This window comes from Pagrus major, chromosome 3, assembly GCF_040436345.1.
Source record: "Pagrus major chromosome 3, Pma_NU_1.0".
NCBI lineage: Eukaryota > Metazoa > Chordata > Actinopteri > Spariformes > Sparidae > Pagrus > Pagrus major.
Window position 1 is genome coordinate 10,695,281 of NC_133217.1, and position 18,367 is coordinate 10,713,647.

At 43.0% G+C, this 18,367-nt stretch overlaps 2 protein-coding genes across 2 annotated transcripts; both read left to right on the top strand.

Moving 5' to 3' along the window:
* Nucleotides 1-9,509: 9,509 nt before the first annotated feature.
* LOC140993373 (protein Fer3) lies at nucleotides 9,510-9,974 on the top strand. The gene has a single exon (XM_073462792.1). It carries the CDS (start codon nucleotides 9,510-9,512, stop codon nucleotides 9,972-9,974), a length of 465 nt encoding a protein of 154 aa, XP_073318893.1.
* A 2,637-nt stretch (nucleotides 9,975-12,611) lies between these two features.
* LOC140993862 (twist-related protein-like) lies at nucleotides 12,612-13,939 on the top strand. Its single transcript, XM_073463417.1, has 2 exons — nucleotides 12,612-13,250; nucleotides 13,608-13,939. Exon 1 carries the CDS (start codon nucleotides 12,674-12,676, stop codon nucleotides 13,220-13,222), a length of 549 nt encoding a protein of 182 aa, XP_073319518.1. The 5' UTR covers nucleotides 12,612-12,673; the 3' UTR covers nucleotides 13,223-13,250; nucleotides 13,608-13,939.
* The last annotated feature ends 4,428 nt before the right edge of the window (nucleotides 13,940-18,367 follow it).

Genomic DNA, 18,367 nt, shown 5'->3' on the forward strand with positions numbered 1-18,367 from the left:
GAGAACAAACGGCTCCCTGACGCAATCCTCCAGGTTCAGGACACACACACACACAACAACCCATGCCACACACTCACTGGCTCACTCATGCAGACACACCACATCCACAAACCCACAATCCACAAATCCCCATCCTTGCACACCCCCATTGGCCAGGCCTAATTAGTTATGTGGTCGGCACTCTGCTCCATCCCAGAGCCCCAAATGGCAGCAGGTCATAAAACCTTAAGTGTTCCACCAGTCAGAGCCGTGCAACTGCAGCCATATATCCTCCAACACGGCCCAGCCAGGGCTGAGTCGTATCAAAGCCCATCTCTCACAGGCCTACTGACATCCATGAAATCCCTTTATGGTGTTTTCAAAGGCATTTCTGAGAGATTTTTGGCACTTCTGCTTTGCATCTCTGTTTTTTATGCTCCCTCAGGTAGGCAAATAGCCCAACTTGCACAGACGGGCTCAAGCGTTAAACTTTTCCCAAGGGATCAATGTCCAAGCACACGTATGCAAGAGCACATGCACACACACTATTAACCCCAAAAGTAAACATCACTGCTGGTTGGTGAGTTGGATTCCCATAGTTTAGTTTGTTTCCTCGGCACCCGACACCCACCGTCCTGCCCTCAGTAACCCTGGAGACGACAGACGGGTGTTTCTTGTGACACCGTTTTCCTCAAGGGAATTGTGTTTGGGTCTATGTGTGTGTTTGTCCAATTTGAAACACATATTAGCTTTTAGATACCCCAGGGAGCCATCAGGGAACGTGTTGATGAAACAACTGATTAAATAAGATGAGATAATAGAGGATTGTGTTACCTCCAAGTTAGTCCAGTGATAGTTAATAACACTAATAACACTGGTTATCTGACATCTTCTTCTCTGTGCGTGTCACATTGTGGAGGTGTACAGAGGTAGAAACTAACAAAATACATTCTCTAAAGGACTTCTTACATAAATCAAAGTTTTAGATACTTACAACTGAGTTTTCCATTTTGTGCAACTGCATCATTTTTTAAGTAAAAGCAATAGCAAAAGAAGAAAAACTAAAAGTAAGAGAGGGCAAAGACAATATTTTCACACAGTCTTTCCTGGAAGACATTCAAATTGTTGAACTTGGTCTGTCAAATGAAAAGTAAAACTAGTTGTATTGAGAATGAACAAGGAGAGCTAGAGAGAGAAGTTTAAGGACTTACTCACCTCAACACAGCTGGATACTCACTGCGTGAAGTGGATGTGAATTCTCCAATTGGCGGTTTGGGAAGTTCCGAAAATTGTTGGATGCAGCCTCAAATCTGATGTAATAAGGTGTTGGTGGAAGGTTCCCAAAGCTTTCTGGCCTCCTGACAAGCAGGACTGATTAAACATGATGGCACCTTAAAGCAACATTATGTAGAAAGTGGTATTTTGTGCGATCTGACTCTCATTATAATAAAATAAATGCTTATTTGCTCAGATTAAACTGTTTGTTAATATTATTATCTACAATTTATATGCAGCTATCAGTTCCTTTCCTACTCCCTCATTTACTGAATGTAATAATCAAGTATAATCTGTGAATTCAATAAATATGAAATAGTTAGAAACAGTTATTCTACCTTTTATATAAAAAATACAAAAATAAAATATCTGGGGCCCAACAAAGAGCCTTGAGGGACCCCACAAATAAGTTTCATTGATATTTGATGACAATTATTTGTAATTGAACATATGGATATATTTCCTATCCATCCAAAAATGGTCTGTCACTCTGTAGGTTATATGCTTAATGGCATCCACCATTTTGCTAGATGCCATCTCTATTCTTACACATACAGACAGAAATATACATGCATAGATTTAAGATTTTCTCTGGAACTAATTGTAATGTGTGACACATAATCTTTCACATCACTCTTATCTTGCTTTTTTTGTTGTTTTGAACATTGTAACAACATGTGATTCATAATTTGAATTTGTGTGTGTATGTGCGTGCGTGTGTGTGCGTGTGTGTGTGTGTGTGTGTGTGTGTGTGTTTGCACTCTGCCCTGGCCAGCCAGCCCAGTGAGATTAATAGGGCTCAGTGTAATCAGGAGGTAATGGGAGGCTCATAGGCGTCTAGACAGTGTTCAGACCAAACTGTAACTCCTACACCCAAAGCACTGGGGAAATATGGCAGGGAAAGGACAAAAGATAAATACAAAAAAAAGTTTTAATCTTAACTAAGCAGCTACAGTATTAATGATAGTAAGAGACAAATAATATTGAAAGAATGAGGCTAAACCATACACGTAAATGTGAAAGTGAACGTGGTGATTTATTGTGGAACAACAAGCTAATTTAAAAAAATGTATTTTTATCTCTCCCTATACCTTTTGCGTATAAATCGAGGCAGCGATGTGTAGAGGACTAATGAGGGGAGGGGTAAGAAGAGGAACACACACAGCATATCATCAGACGTTCAGCCACAACCTCCCAAAACCACAGAAAAATAAATAAGCCAAAAGGAGAGAAAAAAACCTTCTGGGTCTGGAAAAAATGATCTCATGTTTAGTCATGTGGCTTTGCAGGACAATACCCAGGACACAACTAAATATTTTATTATTATATTTTTATGACAACCCCGTGATACTGCGGAGCAGAGCTGAAGGTAGAGGAAAGATGGCAAGAAGGAAAGGGAGTGATGAAGGGAAAGTGAAACCTGGGTGGCCAAATTGCTGCTGATGATGTGTACATTAGAGCTGATTGCTGGAAAAGCACTTATAAAGCCACTGACACTAAGATGAAAGAAACTCTCCTGATCAGTGAACCATCCGCTGACTCTGGCAGGCAGGCAAATTTAAATTAGCGAGGTCTTTAAATGCCAAATACATTTAGCATCAAAAGAAAGACCCAAAGATCTTCCTGTTGAGTTAAAGGATCTTTGCAAAAGACAGCAGCTCTCACTGAAGAAGCAGAAGCAAATTTATCTTAACAGTCAAATAAGAGTCAAGAGTATAGTTAGGTTGTAGCCACTGGCCTTTATGGGAGAGAGTAAAGCATAGGACATAATCAGTTTGTCTAACTATAAAGCATCCATAATCCATAATAACAACTGTAAACATCTGCATGAGCTCTGGTAATGCATGCCACGTGAACAGTTAAATCTTGCATTTTTCCAAAATTCCTGTGTGGATGTGTTTATCTCTTTATTCACTTTCATTTTGAAGCTGTATGCATTTTTTAAAGATAACAATTCCTGAGAATTTCCCCAGTATTTGCGAAACACTGGAATTAATAGGGTTGTAATCCAGGCCAGCTAATGTGCTCTGATGTGCCTGGATGCTTGGACATTGAGAAAAGCATTTCCATTCACAGGGCTCGACACACTAGAGGTGTTAAGTAAATGTATTTCTACCTCTACTACACACTGTGGTTAAAGGCAATCAGTAACCTTATAGTGTAGTTAATTTAACTATATTAAGTTATAGACAAACTTTAATGGAGGTTCATGGAGTTTACAATGTGGCAGGCAACAAAAAGCAACAAAACAAAAGAAAATCATCTTCAGAGAAGAGCAATGAAACCTCATTTTGTTTTCAAGTCCTTTTGCATTAAAGGATTTCACACTAATTCTGTAAGGTTTAGTGGGATTCAGCCTGAAGTTCAGCCTAAGCAAAAGTCTATGAGTGGGATAATTGTCGTCCACAGCTCGGGTAAAAATACTTTGCTGGGATATGAAATGGCTAACACAAAATATGCATTAGATGCAGTGATTACTTTAGGAGCCATTTTATGTTTCTCCAAACCACGGATACATTCAAATTTGTACTAGTCATACATACCATATTGACATTTCTACAATACGTGTCCTATCATGAGCTGACTCTCATGTTAGGAGGTGGAGGGGTTGATTGTAGTATTACACTGATACGGCTGCCAAGCCAGATACCATTGACCGATATGGTGTTTCAACATTTGTAAGCGTGACACAAGTGGATTTTGTCATGGTTAGGGTTTGTGGTGAGTTATTTCCTGTTTTATTTTGTAGTTGTCTCTTGTTGTCACTTTCTAATCCCTGCTCCCCTTGTGTTTCCTGTATTCCTGATTTGTTCCATGTGGTTTTCTTATTTGTCCTCAGTTTTTGTATTGCTTTGGTATTTTCCTTTGCCTGCCTTTTTGTTGTCTGCCATTTCATTTGTTCGGATGTGGGACATCAGCTCATTAAAGCTCACTTTTTGCTAACCATGGAGTAGCAATATAGAGAAATTTAAAGCTTCAACATATACATGATTTGCAGAAACGTACAGTGGGAACATTTATTCTGGCTATTGGGTTACCTTCCAGCCCAGCCTTTGATCAGTAATCCAGCTGGGAAGACAAACATTCAGTCCTTCAAAATTTTTGTTTTATTTTTCATTGCTAGTGTGAGAATTGGTAATGTTTCCCTTCAATGCTGTCAAACTGGCCTCTGTTCCGAAGCCATTCTGGCAGTGTAGTGAGTAAAACAAAGTCTAACCTATCATATATCACGTAAGCGATCACAGTGTAAAAAGGAAAAACTACTGATTTAACAGATTATAACTTGCACCCATACAACAGACGAACATTTTCAGGACACGAGGACAAACCGGCAGCGCCAAAGTGCTCTGGGCACACGGCATCATTCATCATCGCCATCATCATCATCATGAATGGCATTAGTCTCCCCATTACCCATCGAGCATCGCACCATACACCGGAGTTGAGAATATGACTGTTTAAACAAATGAAACATGGCACCCTTAAAATACACAGTAAAGAAGGGTGACCTTCTTTCAGAAAATAAACACAGACATTACTCAGACAGCAGAAGGGGGGAGGAGGAGGGGGCAAGGTGCTGACATGGGTGGGTGTGTGTTTTCAGTGTGGCAGTGGCGAGGGAGAGCTAAGAGGTTTGAGTGGTTGGATTAAGAGAGGGAGGGGGTAATTGGGAAAGGAGGAGCTGAGGGCATGCAGCGGTTTGGCGAGGGGAAGAAGAGTGGAGGAGTGGGGAGGGGGGGGGCAAGCTGATATATGATGTGGTATTGGGATTCTTCCAACTTCCACACACACACACACACGCATGCATGAACCCTACATTTCACTGGCCACCCAGCCGTGTAAACACCCCATGACTGGCTGCTGGTTAAAGCACCCAGCCAATCAGAGGGCGAGGTGTGGGGAAGGTGGGACGAGTGAGCCAATGAGTCAGCTTCTGGGTGTGGAGAGAGACAAGAGGAAAGAAAGACAGAGCGACAGAGGTCAGGAGTTAAACTCATCTCCCTCACTCCCCCAGTCTCCTTCTGACTCCCTCCCTCTCAAACTTTCAAGCTCCAAAGACCCAGAAAAAAGTTGCTGCATATTCATATACATAAGTATACTGCGTAATAATGCTCCACTCTCATAAGTGGCAAACAAAAAAGTGAGTGGAGGTCGTGCTGTTTGTGTGTCCGATCAGTGAGTGGAGAGAAATAGCTCAGGAACAGGGAAAACTGAGGAGGAGACAGAGTGAAGGAGAGAAGCTGAGAAAGAAACAGAACGAGAGAGAAGTGTCTAGTTTCAGATTTACAGTGGTGGTGGGAGAGATTTGGCTGTGTTCTTACAGCACACTGAGGACCGAGCCAGAGGAGGAGTAGAAAGACAGATTTACATGGTGAGAACAGCTCTGGCTGCTCTGGAGCAGCACACACTGGACACGTACTGGTCTCCGGTGATCTCTATATTTAAAAAAATCTACTATATGACAACTGCTTCAGCGTGAAAACACAATGCTCACATACTGAAAATCTACACTTTTCTTCCATACATCATCATCATGTGAGATTAGCGAAATCAAGTTTCCCAGCACACTGCACTCAAAGTCCGTTCTTCCCAAGCTTCCTAATCAGATTTTACTGTGGAATTAAAAAGATATATTAACCTAAAATCCAATAGGGGTTAAGTATCAAGATGGTCTTTCTGCTACAGCATGTGTTTTAGGATCATGCATATACAGTTGAACTGAGGAGCGAGGTAGCATTTGGATATTTTGGGTGGAGTCACTCAATACATATTATAAATTGAGTGTGTTATATTAAAAAATCAATATACTGTAACAACCTGGCTCCACCAAATATGCAATTTTTATTTGATCTCTCATAACAACTGATTGAATGACTTGCCATGAAAGTTTGTACAGATTCATGGTCCCCAGAGGATGAAGCCTACATCAAGTCAGGCCATCAGGTCAAAGGTTTAAGTTGTCCGATACTTAATGTTTGACCACATACCTGCAAAACCACCAAAATTCCCATTAGCCACAGCCATACTAGGTGCTTAGGCTACAAATGTTAGCTTGTTAAGACGCTAAACAGTATATTAGATGGTACACGTGGTAAACATTACACAAGCTAATCATCAACATGTTAGCATTTCGCTCACAGTACTGTACAGTCTCACAAAGCTGCTAGCAAAATTGGACTCTTAAGCCTGTTTTTACACATTATTATGGATCCCACTGATTTTGTTGCTAGAAACCGCGATACACTGCCTCTGATTGGTTGCCGTCATTGGTTGGGTTGGCTAGGTTTAGGCATGAGGCGTGAGATTGGTTAGGGGTAGGGTAAGAATATCAAGGTAAGCCAATCAGAGGCAGAGTATGATTAAGTGGGAGGCATAGTAATGCCACGCTACACACAGTTAATGGTAAATTACTGGGATAACCTTTCAGGCAATGCTAGTGGTGTTCACTATTCACACATGCAACTTTCAGTGATAGACTGCATGTGCGAACGGGGCGGGTTGTGCACTTAACTGAAGAAGATCCACTTGAGTGTTTTGCTCATCCAGACTTTTTGACAAATTCTCGGTTTCACTCTGAGGTTGTATCTGTCAAACCTCCGCTGTTCACTTCCACAAACATTTAGTCACACGACAATCTATCATTAATTTCACTCTGTGTAACCAATAATAACAGAGCAGAGCAGGAAATGGACCATTATTAATGTCCGTGTGAAGGTCGGCCCTGTGTGTTTCCACTCTTGAATAAAACTGGGAATAAACCCTAAAGGTGTGTGTGTGTGTGTGTGTGTGTGTGTGTGTGTGTGTGTGTGTGTGTGTTTGTCCCTCCGTGTGTGTTTGTGTGTCTCTTTTGGGGTTTTACTCCTTATTTAAGACCAATATTTACCCAGCAGCCCCAGGGTGAGATTACCTCATATTCTCCCGCCCAGCTGTGCTTTCTCAGCGTTTCCACGACAACCGGCGGAATGTCCCATCATGTTTATCCGCCTGCCCAGAAAACAGGGAGCGAGAGGAAGAAGCAGCGGACGGAGATGGAGAAGATACACTTAGGTTGGAGTGTGTGTGCAGGACGGACACTTCTGCACTCACACTCTGTGTGTGGAATAAACACACAGGAATGCCACGAGGCTCTTCAAATCACAAAAACACTCAGAGTTACTGTTGGTATGTTACTGATGTAACTGTGCACAGCACAACACAACATGCTGCATTTTCATTCAGTGGACAACAAGGACAAAATCTCCTTCCATTAACTTTTGCTTCATGATGACTAATTGCATTTGAACCAGAATACAAACAAATAACTGTTTATTACACAATAAAATGTTGTTGTAAGCAAATATAAAGGTATTTATGAAGATATTTGTCTGCAATGATTGCAATTAAGCATCCATAACTACAGTACTATGTATCTGGAAACACTAATTATAATTGCTTCATTCAGGAGTTATAGTTGTTGACATTAAGAAACACTTAAAAACTAGTATGTCAGGCAGTAGAGTGCATACCTCCACCAAGGTCCCAACAGTCTCCTTTAATTCAATCACACCTAATCCAATATCAAATAAAACTTGTATGATTCAGATAGATCCAGATTTTTATTTGAATCCGCATCAAATTGTACTCAATCATGGATACCAGCCCCAAAAATACGATTATTATTATTCCAGAGAAATTAATGAAAGTGTCGAAAAACGCCCTATCAAACAAAGTAACACGCTCAGGGATTAGTCCATTTTCACAGTATGATCATTACCTAGTGAGTCTACTTCTGTAAAGCTGAAAGTTTATATTTTCATGCCTCTGGAACAATTTGTCATCATGAGTGGGCTTTAAAACCACGAGCTGAGTTCAGCAACTTTTTGAACAGCACTTTCTTTCCTCCTTAAACCACCATAGTTGAGATGAGTCAGTTGTTTAACTCAGAGAAACCAAAACTCTCAAGATTGTTTCTGTTCTGGACAGTTCCTGTGTTTGAATATGTGTAGGATATGTAACTTTTCTTGGTGCCTATTGAGTCATCAGGCAAATTTGTGCATGCCTTAACAATAATAACATTAATATGAAAAGCTTTAGCGAGTAAAACAGTACATTTATTGTATTTGGCAAGTCAAATGTGTCCCTCAACATGACCTCAAGCACAACGTGAAATAAGCTCCGAAAGCGAACAGCATTGAGGTCGGACCTAAAGGTGCAATACGTAAGAATTGTACAGGAATTGAAACAAACGAGTCGCATATCACCAAAGTAAACACTAACTGTTGCTAACTCTAACTGCCGTTAGCTAGTTAGCTCAGTTGGCCGTGCATCTAGCGGTTCTGGGGAGTTTCGGTCTTTAGCTTTGGGCCGGGACAGGCTGGGGCTAGCTGGTTAGCATGCTAACACCAGTAAATATCTCTGCAACACAAAACATATATGTATGACCCTCTAACTCAGTTGATAATTTTAGTTAATTATAGATTTTTTTAACTGATGTTCTTACATACTGCACCTTTACACGATCAGACTCAACTCCCCTGATATTTTTATCACAGCTGTCATCAATATAAACAACAATAGTAACACACTTGGTCTCACTAATGCAGAGCTCTCCCCTTAAGCTCACAGCTCCACCAGTGTCTCTCTCAGCAGGCCCTGCAGTGTGGACTCTGCCATGGGAACGCACAGTTATTTGCTTTAATTTGCAACAGAAAAGCGTCTGGTGTATAGCGACTGTTAGGGAATGTTCTGTTTGGTCTTCCCCTGGCCTGTTTAAGTGATAAAAGTGTCATTATTTAGCCTCTGAAGCAGAGAGGAGAGAGCAAACAGGGCTGTATGACCCTCTGTCAAGAGCCTCCGTTCTTCAGAAGCTCATTAAAGGCCTCCAGGAGGATTGCGCATCAATTGGCAGGGCCCTGCAGCTTCCTCTCGCCCTTTTTAAACCCCTCCGCTCGGATTCAACCCACTCACCGGCAGACTATCGTTAGAAATGGAGTCAATTTAGAGCCAGAGTGGAAATGAAAGATGTGGCGCTGTGAGGAGGCACAGGCGACTTATTAAAACAGCAGGAAAAGCGCTTGGACTCGAGCCAAATAGGATCTCACCCTGTCGTGCTCTGACCGGATTTGGAGAAGTTTGGATTTACTTGTTGAGATGCTCTCTGTGTCTGGTAAATGATTCCAGTCAGTCCTCGAAGCTTTGATTGGCGTCGGTTTGTGCGCTCGACTGAACAGCAGACGTATAAAAGTGGCATATTCTCTGTGAGACTGGATGCGGAGATGCAGGGCCGCTTTGGGGACTCCGCGTTGATCAATTTCGTCAATGACATGAACCTGATGGAGTTTCCTCAAAGGTGCGCTCTGGAGCCAAAACAGCAGGTGGATAATGACCCATCCAGTCCGACTAACCAGCTGCGGCCCTGGAGTCGGGACCTGGAAGACGAGGCGCGCACTGAGCGTCTGGTGATGGGCGCGCCGAGGTGCTACAGCCGCGGAGCGCACGGGCATCCCAGCAAGAGCAAACGGAGGAGGATCATCAACGTGGTCCAGCGGCAGGCGGCCAACGTGCGGGAGAGGAAGCGGATGTTCAGCCTGAATGAGGCGTTTGACGAACTGAGGAGGAAAGTTCCCACATTCGCCTACGAGAAGAGACTGTCCCGTATCGACACACTGCGGCTGGCCATCGTCTACATCTCGTTCATGACGGACCTGCTGGAGCAAAACAGTCAAAACAGTCCAGTATGAGCCATGGAGACTGGACTGGTTTGATGACAAAGACACTGAAATGGTTGAGCTGGAGAATTTTTTTAAGTTGTATTTATCTTTATCCAAACTCTGATATGAGCCAATTTATGAAACCGTCTTAGAAAGAGACAACAGACTTCTGAAAACCTCCTCTGTCTCATATAATATTATTTTGCGAATGACATAAATTATTAGACTTGACCTAAATAAGCTGGTAGCACCTCCCCTCCAAATATTTACCTTAAATGAGACTTCTGTTGCTTTAAAATAATTGAAATCGCCATGATAGTTCACGTGTTCTTTGCTCTGCATCACAATTAGCCTACAAAGAAACCCCCACAATGCACCATTTAACATTTAAATTGTTTTCTCATTTAGGCCAGTGTAGGAGTGTAGTGTCGATTAATGCCCATTTTTATGCCTTAACAAACTAAATAAATAAACTGTTTCTGTTTTCATGACTGAATAAACAAAACGACCTTAAGGGAAAACACAATTTCACAAAGTTTTGCTTTGTTTATATGTGGCGGACCCTGCCACCTTTCTAGCCTCAAACACTGTTCTGGGGACCTTATTTTCGTCTGAAAACAGCTTGTTTATTCAGTTATGGAAAATATAATTATATATATATATCTGAGTTTGTGTTATTACCTCATTAATATTGTAAATATTAAAATTCTGAGTTTGAATTTCTTCTCCAGAACTTCATAGTGCCCCTTTAAAAGGGCAAATGTTGTGTTTCAATGGAGTCATTTTGGACTTCAGGTGTGTTAGTTCAGCACCATGGAGAGCGAACCGATGCAGACACTGAACAGGTGAGGCTGGGCTCAAGAGCATGCTTTAGGTTCCCCTTTGAAAGAAAATGAAAAAATAAATATTTATTGGCTCTTAAAAGCCTTATCAACAGTGTCACGTGCTAATGAGTTCAGATTCGGCGGATTTGAATGGCAAAGTCAAGTCCCGCTGCATGAGGCTGGGTACTATCTCTGGCACTGAGGTGTAAATTGAGTCAGTAGTATGATGAAAGAGATGAGACGAGGTGAAGACATGCTCTCCGTCTCGGACTGATGGGCAGAGATATTCAGCGCAGGGACACCCAGGACCCAAAGGCGCTTGTGGCGGTTCCTCCTAATAAAACGGGACCGGGCCTGCTGTGCGTCATCCTCCCTCATCAGAGGTGAGGCCTCCCTGTGGATAATCCACACCACAGACCGCCTCCAAAAGTTGCCAGATCTAGTTCCAGCCACACGTGGAGGTATCTGCTGGATTTTGATATTATATCGCGGGTAGGCCTCAGAGCTGGGTGGCCGTGCGAGAGTGTTTGGACTCTCTCTCGCGCGCGCTCTCTCTCGTCCATCTTTATCACCTCCAGTGTTTGCATTGCTCTCCAGCAGTACACCGCCTTTCAGCGACCCCGCTGTGAGCGCGGATCCGCCCTGAGAGCTCCCTGGGACGGGCCGCCTTTAAACCTGAGCCGCGGTGTCCAGATCCCTGCGGGAGTCAGACCCGTTTAAGCGCATACCTCAACGCGGGGCCGCTGACGGGAAAATAAACAGCACGGTCTGCTTACGAGCGCAGACCTCCTGCTGTGACAACCTCCTGTGTTTCAGTAGGTCTGATATTTTTTCACCGCCACCAGGCTCACTGCTCCCATCTCGGGCAGCGTCTAGACCTGGAACAGGGAGACTCGAGGCCTTCAACAAAACAGCAGACTAGAGGAGGAATTTGTGATATGTTCTCAGTCTCTTTGATTTATTTTTATGCAACTGAGATGAAGAAAAAAAGCAAAACTATGTATACTGACGTTAAAAGGAACTTGGAAAAAGGAACAGAAAAGGAAAAAATGAGTCTGGACGTGAAAGGAGGCGACTAATTTCTGGCCAAACTTAATTTATCAGACTTTAAAGGAGCACTATGTAGTTCTGGAGAAAGATTTCAAACTCAAAAATATTTACAATGTTAATGAGGTCATAATACAAACTCCCGTTTTCCCATAACTGAATAAACAAGCTGTTCTCAGAAGAAAAAAATGCCCCCAGAACACTGTTTGAAGCTAGAAAGGTGGCAGGGTCCGCCACATATAAACAAAGTAAAACAGTATGAATTGTGTTGTCCTTTAAGGTCAGTGTGTTTATTCAGTTTATCAGTCATGAAAACAAAGAGAGTTTGTTTATTTAGTTTGTTAAGATATGTCTCTTCTGATTGAAACTACACAGTGCACCTTTAAACAGAGATCCCAGTTTGACATCAAATCAAAGAGTGAGAGGGAAAAAAACAGCATTTTGCAGTCGGGGTATAAATAACTTTAGTTAGAACAGTTCCTTCTCACAAATCTTCACCTATGATTCAATAGCTGACTACACCCCCGTCCACAGTCTTGTCTAAAGGAGCCTGCATGTCTTAAACACCATTCCTGATATTATAGCTAGAACGCTCCCTCTGCTGCAGTATTATATTACACCCCTCCTCACCCAATCACAGCGCTCCCCAAAATCCTCCTGCCCGCTCCCCGCTATAAGAGCCCGTCGTCCCACTCTGGCAGACACCTCTCCTTCTCTGTGGCGCACGAGATTTACCGTCATACCAGCCCACACCTCTACTGCAGGCCACGCTCTTATTACCTGCCGTGTTTGTTGATGCTGTAGAGGGCTCAGTGGATTGAGGTCAGGGGTTATAACGGAAAAGTGTTGGAAGAGACGATGCGGGAAGAGGACTCCTCCCCAATAATGGACAGCGCGGGGAACAGCGAGGAGGAGACCGACCGTCAGCTGCCGCGGAGAGGCGCGAGGAAGCGGCGGGCGACAAGGAGGAGCGCGGACGAGGACGACGAGGAGGGAGACGTGGAGAGTCCGAGCCCCGAGAAGAAGAAGTGCAGAAAGAACTGCGACCTAGGAGGAGGCGGAAGCGCGGGGAGCGAAGGCAGCAGCAGCCCCGAGCCCTCCTTCGATGACCTCCAGACGCAGCGCGTGATGGCCAACATCCGCGAGCGGCAACGGACGCAGTCTCTCAACGAGGCTTTCACGTCGTTACGTAAGATCATTCCCACCCTCCCGTCGGACAAGCTGAGCAAGATCCAGACGCTGAAGCTCGCGGCCCGGTACATCGACTTCCTGTGCCAAGTTCTGCAGAGCGACGAGCTGGACGCGCGAGGGGCCAGCTGCAGCTACGTGGCGCACGAGCGGCTGAGCTACGCGTTCTCGGTCTGGAGGATGGGGGGCGCGTGGTCCTTGTCCACCACGTCCCACTAGATGGAGGATGGACTGGATGGAGCAACAGGTAGGCTGAGCGACTTTCACTTCACATCCTGCAGGGAGACGAGTGGTGCCAAATGTTCCCATGCGCATTTACGCACAGACTCCGGAAGGAAAATAAAGGCAGTACAGTTCAAACAGGGAGACTTTTGCTGCAGTATTTGTTTGGAATACTCCCCAAAACATCTCTAAAATAAATTTAGTCTGTTTAATTTCTTGTGCAAGATTTCACCAGCTGTAAAAGAAAAAACTGCCACATATAGATCACTACCTGCTTACATGATGGCCTATCTTACAATCTGAGTCCTACAAATGATACATTTCTTGATACATTTCTATATATTGGATGTTTTTCTTAATCAAAATAATGTTTCTTTCACAGTTTATCTGACTGAAGAACGAGTGGATCAGGCGGGCCCTTCTTCGGATTGAAGACTGAAACAGGCTCAGCCACTGGGCTTCAGGCTTCAGAGGAGAGCGGGCTTTTCATATTTCCCATTGCACGGACTGTAATGTTTGCATGGGGAGCACTTAGGACAGACAGGACGGATATGAAGAAAGAAAGACCACTGCGACTACGAATGTTGTGAAAGCAAAATGAGCTCGGAGGGACTGCTCAGTTTTGAAACACGAGAGAAAAATGACAATTCATTCCACATTCCCTGTGACAATGTTTCACAGCAAATGAAGTATCCTGTATTTATTTTTCTACACATGTGCGAAATTCCTTTTCCCCCCCTCGCTCAAATAAAAGTTATTTATTTTTGGGATATCTCAGAATGCTGAATGGATCTGGTGTCTGCTCATTTTGAGTTTTGTAAATATTTGGCAATATCTTGAATTAAAAAGATGGAAAGTATCATTCTTACCTCTCAGTTGTCTGGATATTCATTATAGAGTTCAACTTAAGCTCTATAACAAGTAAACTGGTCAATTTCAAGACCATCAACTGAAGGAACAAGGGTGCTCATTTGAAACACAGAAATTGTTTTAAATACCTGACATTTTTTGAAACAAACTCATTTCCCATACTCTCAGCACTTTGAGCCTATAGGCAGTTTATTTTCTTTGGTTGTTGCTGAATCCCCAGTTAACTAAACCAAAGAGGAAGGGGGGGCTAAAGAAAACATCTCATACTCGTGGCTTTTTCTGTAGTGATTCCTTGAGCTCAGGGATCTGGGAAAGCCATAATTAGCTGGTGGTCTGTTTGAACAGGGTGAATGTGGAGCTGTGGGAGGCATGCATGATATTCCCAGATGTCCTCCAAGCCACAGGTCAGCATGGGAGTCTCCTGCAGGTGCTGCAGCAGCCGTACCCCCAGAGCACAGACGGAGAAAAGGGTCGGACGGAGTCATAATGCAAACTGAATAATAGCCTGTGAGATTACATGAAGGCGTACCTGGAATTCTGATGTAAAGGAAGATGTTTTTCAAATGATCAAAACAAGATTTATAACAGTAATTCCATACAAAACATACAATGATGTATAATTCACAGAGAGAAAGAGGCATCAGAAGTGCTACTGGTGCTACTGGGAAGAGAGAGAGAGAAAGACTTATGAGCAAAAGAAAAAATGGCATAAATGATCCAGATCCATGCACTCAAGGTGGTTTAAAAAATGTGAAAGGCCTTTATTTCAATGGTTAAAAATACACCAATACATGTCGGCGTGCACAGTTGCAGAAACATCTTTTTTATTGTCATCAAATTCTTCCTAAATATTTTTTTTATTTTTTTGGTAAAATATATATCTTTTGTTTTTGACATAGACCAAGTTAAACTGAAATGAAGAAGTATCCAAAGTTGTTCCACAAAATTCACCTTTCTACTGAAAATATAAAAATAGAGCAAAAATAAAATGGCACTCAGTCGAGTGCATACCTCAGTCAAGGCCCAACAATCCCCTTTAATTCAGTCAGCTAGCGGGAGTTATTTATTACTCTGGTGATGTCCTGCCCCAGTAGGCCAATTCTTACATATTGCACCTTTAAAGAAAGTGATTAAAATTTCCTGGATCTGTCTTTTTATCCGGATCCACACCAAAAGTTAATGGGGTCTATTCTGGGCCACGATCCATCCTCCATCCAAGTTAAGTGGAAATCTATTAAGTGGTTTTTGTGTAATCCTGCTGACAAACCAACAAACCAACAAACAGACAGACACAGGTGAAAACATAACCTTCTTGGTGGAGGTAATGAAATGATTTCATCATTGGGAACATTCAGATCCATGTACACATCAATCCTCTCTTAATTAAAGGCCCATAGATCGCACATGACAACCTGCAAAATGTAAGACTTCTTGAGCAAAATTAGAGCGACCTAATCACTTAGATGATCAAGTGTTTGCACCCCCCCGCCAAAGAAATCTTGATATGTATAAATAAAACTTTTCTGGACAAAAATAGATTCTTGGATGTGTTTAGGAAGTAGGACTATATAGATTAGACCAGGACAAGATGGGATTGCCATTGCCTATACTTGTTTCTTCCCTCAAATGCCCCATAATAGGGCATAATAAGACTCCTAATGTTATGTTCACATACTGTATGTCAAGTTCCTAAAGGAATAAGCTAGTACAGGAGTACTACAGTAATATGAAAGACTGATCAGAATGATGCGGTCCATGTGTCTCTATAGGGTTGTTGAGGGATGATTATGGGAGCATTACTGTGTTTTTGCATCACGGCTTGCGTGCGGAAGGTAAAGCCATCAGTTCTGACCCGAGGCCCTCACCAGCCACCGGGGGGAATCGATTCCCACCCTCTGATCACCGTGGCCATGTTATCTTAAACTTGAGGCTGTTGCTCTGACACGGAGGAATGTCACCTCTGAGACACGCACACACACATATATAGGTTATACACACACACGCAGGGAGATTTCTCACGCCTACCAAACAGGGAAATACATTCCACAGAGGACGGGAGGGTAGAGGGCTCCTGCTCCTCAGCTCCTGCCCCCCCCTGCTTTGATGTTTGAAGGTAATGGGATGACCGCTTGTTATCAGTGTGAAGGCATCTGGTTCTCTGGATTTAAGTGTGCTATGATAGACTCTCTGATGACTGACACACACTCTCTCCCGCTCATTAATCACAGTTTATATCTCCTCGCTCTGCAGCCCTTAAACTGATCTAAAAGTCAAAGGTGGAGGCCTGTGAGCCTGTAAATCTTTGTAAAAATGGATTTCTCCCTCCTCTGCATCAGCCCACGTTGCTGTTTGTTTGTTTTTTTAAACACTCAAGCAGAGGCCTACCTGTCTTACCTCTACTTTTTTACTTCCTTCAGCTCTCTGTCTCCCTCAGTTCAACCTTTCTCTGAAGTCGCCCATTACGGGGAACGGGTTTACATTTACCCTCTACACCACGAGAAGAGAAGGGAGAGAGGAAGTTGGACTGACACACACACACACACATACACACACACACACAGAGAGAGAGAGACTAGAATTGCAAGTCTGGTTTCAATTAGAGCTAATTATCTGTTTCATCTCAGCCTCAGGCAGTTAGTGTGTGTAAGTTTAGGTGTATGTTTATGGATATCTCTGTGTGTGTGTGTGTGTGTGTGTGTGTGTGTGTGTGTGTGTGTGTGTGTGTGTGTGTGTGTGCTAGAGTCTCTTTACTTGTGCTGATTTTGACTCATAGATCTCAAATAAAGACAATCATACCTGAAGGCATCCTCTGAACTGAAATGAAATGTTGCTTTGCATATTAGTGTTATATTAGTGCAAACCACTGTCCTTGAGTTTTTTGCCTTTAAGTCTATAATGTTCAAGGTATCGAATATGAACACCTTATAGGAGCCATCTAATCAGTCTGGTGTAATGCTGTGGAGACACTCCCAAATCCGTCCCTACAACCTCCAGCCTGTAGCAGTTGTTACCAGGGCATTGGGTGAGACAGTGGCTAACGCGAGCAAAAATGCTAAACTAGCATTAAGCAAGACAGTGAAAAATGCCCCGTTGTCTCCAACAGCAATTAATCCAATGTGCTAATTCATTACCTGAGGATGTCGATGAAGTTTTCGTTGTCCATGGAGGGTTCAGCGTCTTGGAACTGCTGGCTACAGGCTTGCTATTGTAGCTGAGGCTGTTGCTAGGGACTTGGCTTTTAGGCTATCATGCATGGTACACTCTTAAGCTTTTGTTTCTGACCAGGCGTTACCTCAGGTTAGACACGTTGGCGTGTCCAGCTTTGCATTTCGCATTACAAATATTGTGTTGCCTGCATCCAGTATTGAATAGTGTAACCACACTGCGGCACATCATTGCCCTGACTCACTGTGATTTGAACAAGCTGCAGGGGTGACATAATCTCACTCCTATCTCATTCTTCTAGTTTGAAGATGCACTCTCAGGTACCAAATTTGGCAAATTAGATAGTAACAACGTAATTTCTCTTGTACCCTTTACGTGTCATTTTAAAGTGGCCAATTTTTACACATAAAGTTAAGCTTACTCATTACGATGGAACCACTCAGCCTGTGAAGTCAGTTTTATAATGTCATTTGAAGCTCTGGAGGGAGCTCTCCAAAGTCAGAAAAATAACCTGGATGATATCAGGGTTGGACTTGAAGCACATTTCTTCATGGTAAGTTTACATTAAAAACATTTTGGAGGCAGGAAGGTCAAAAGGAAGAATGCTACTGAGCTGCATTATGGACATATAGGAAGCAGTTTATACTGGAAACTTAAAGCCTGGATATCACAGCCTCTGCTACATTAATTATGATCATTTCCAAATTCTCTACCATGTGAGGCACACAACTTTAAGGAAGCACAACAACTAAATCATTGAAGTGTCCTTTTAATGATGCAGCTGAGTGTGTGTGAGGCTTCTCTGGGCTCAAACGTTGTATTTCTTAGAACAAGTAAAAAGGGGAGAATTGCAAGTCATTTGCAAGCAGGAAGAAATAGAGTGACAGGAGAGTGACAGAAAGGAAGTCGGGGCAAAAACCGGCTCAGTAACATAATGGGCACTCACACACACATTCCCTGAGGACGGTGCCAAATGCAGCCATCATCCTGGACCTTTGACCTCTCAAACTGACCCTGTCCCCAGACTACAGCGACCCCCAGCTGGACCACGAGCCACCACATTCACCGCCACAAAGTACCCACTCATTTCACTAATCCCTCTCTGAT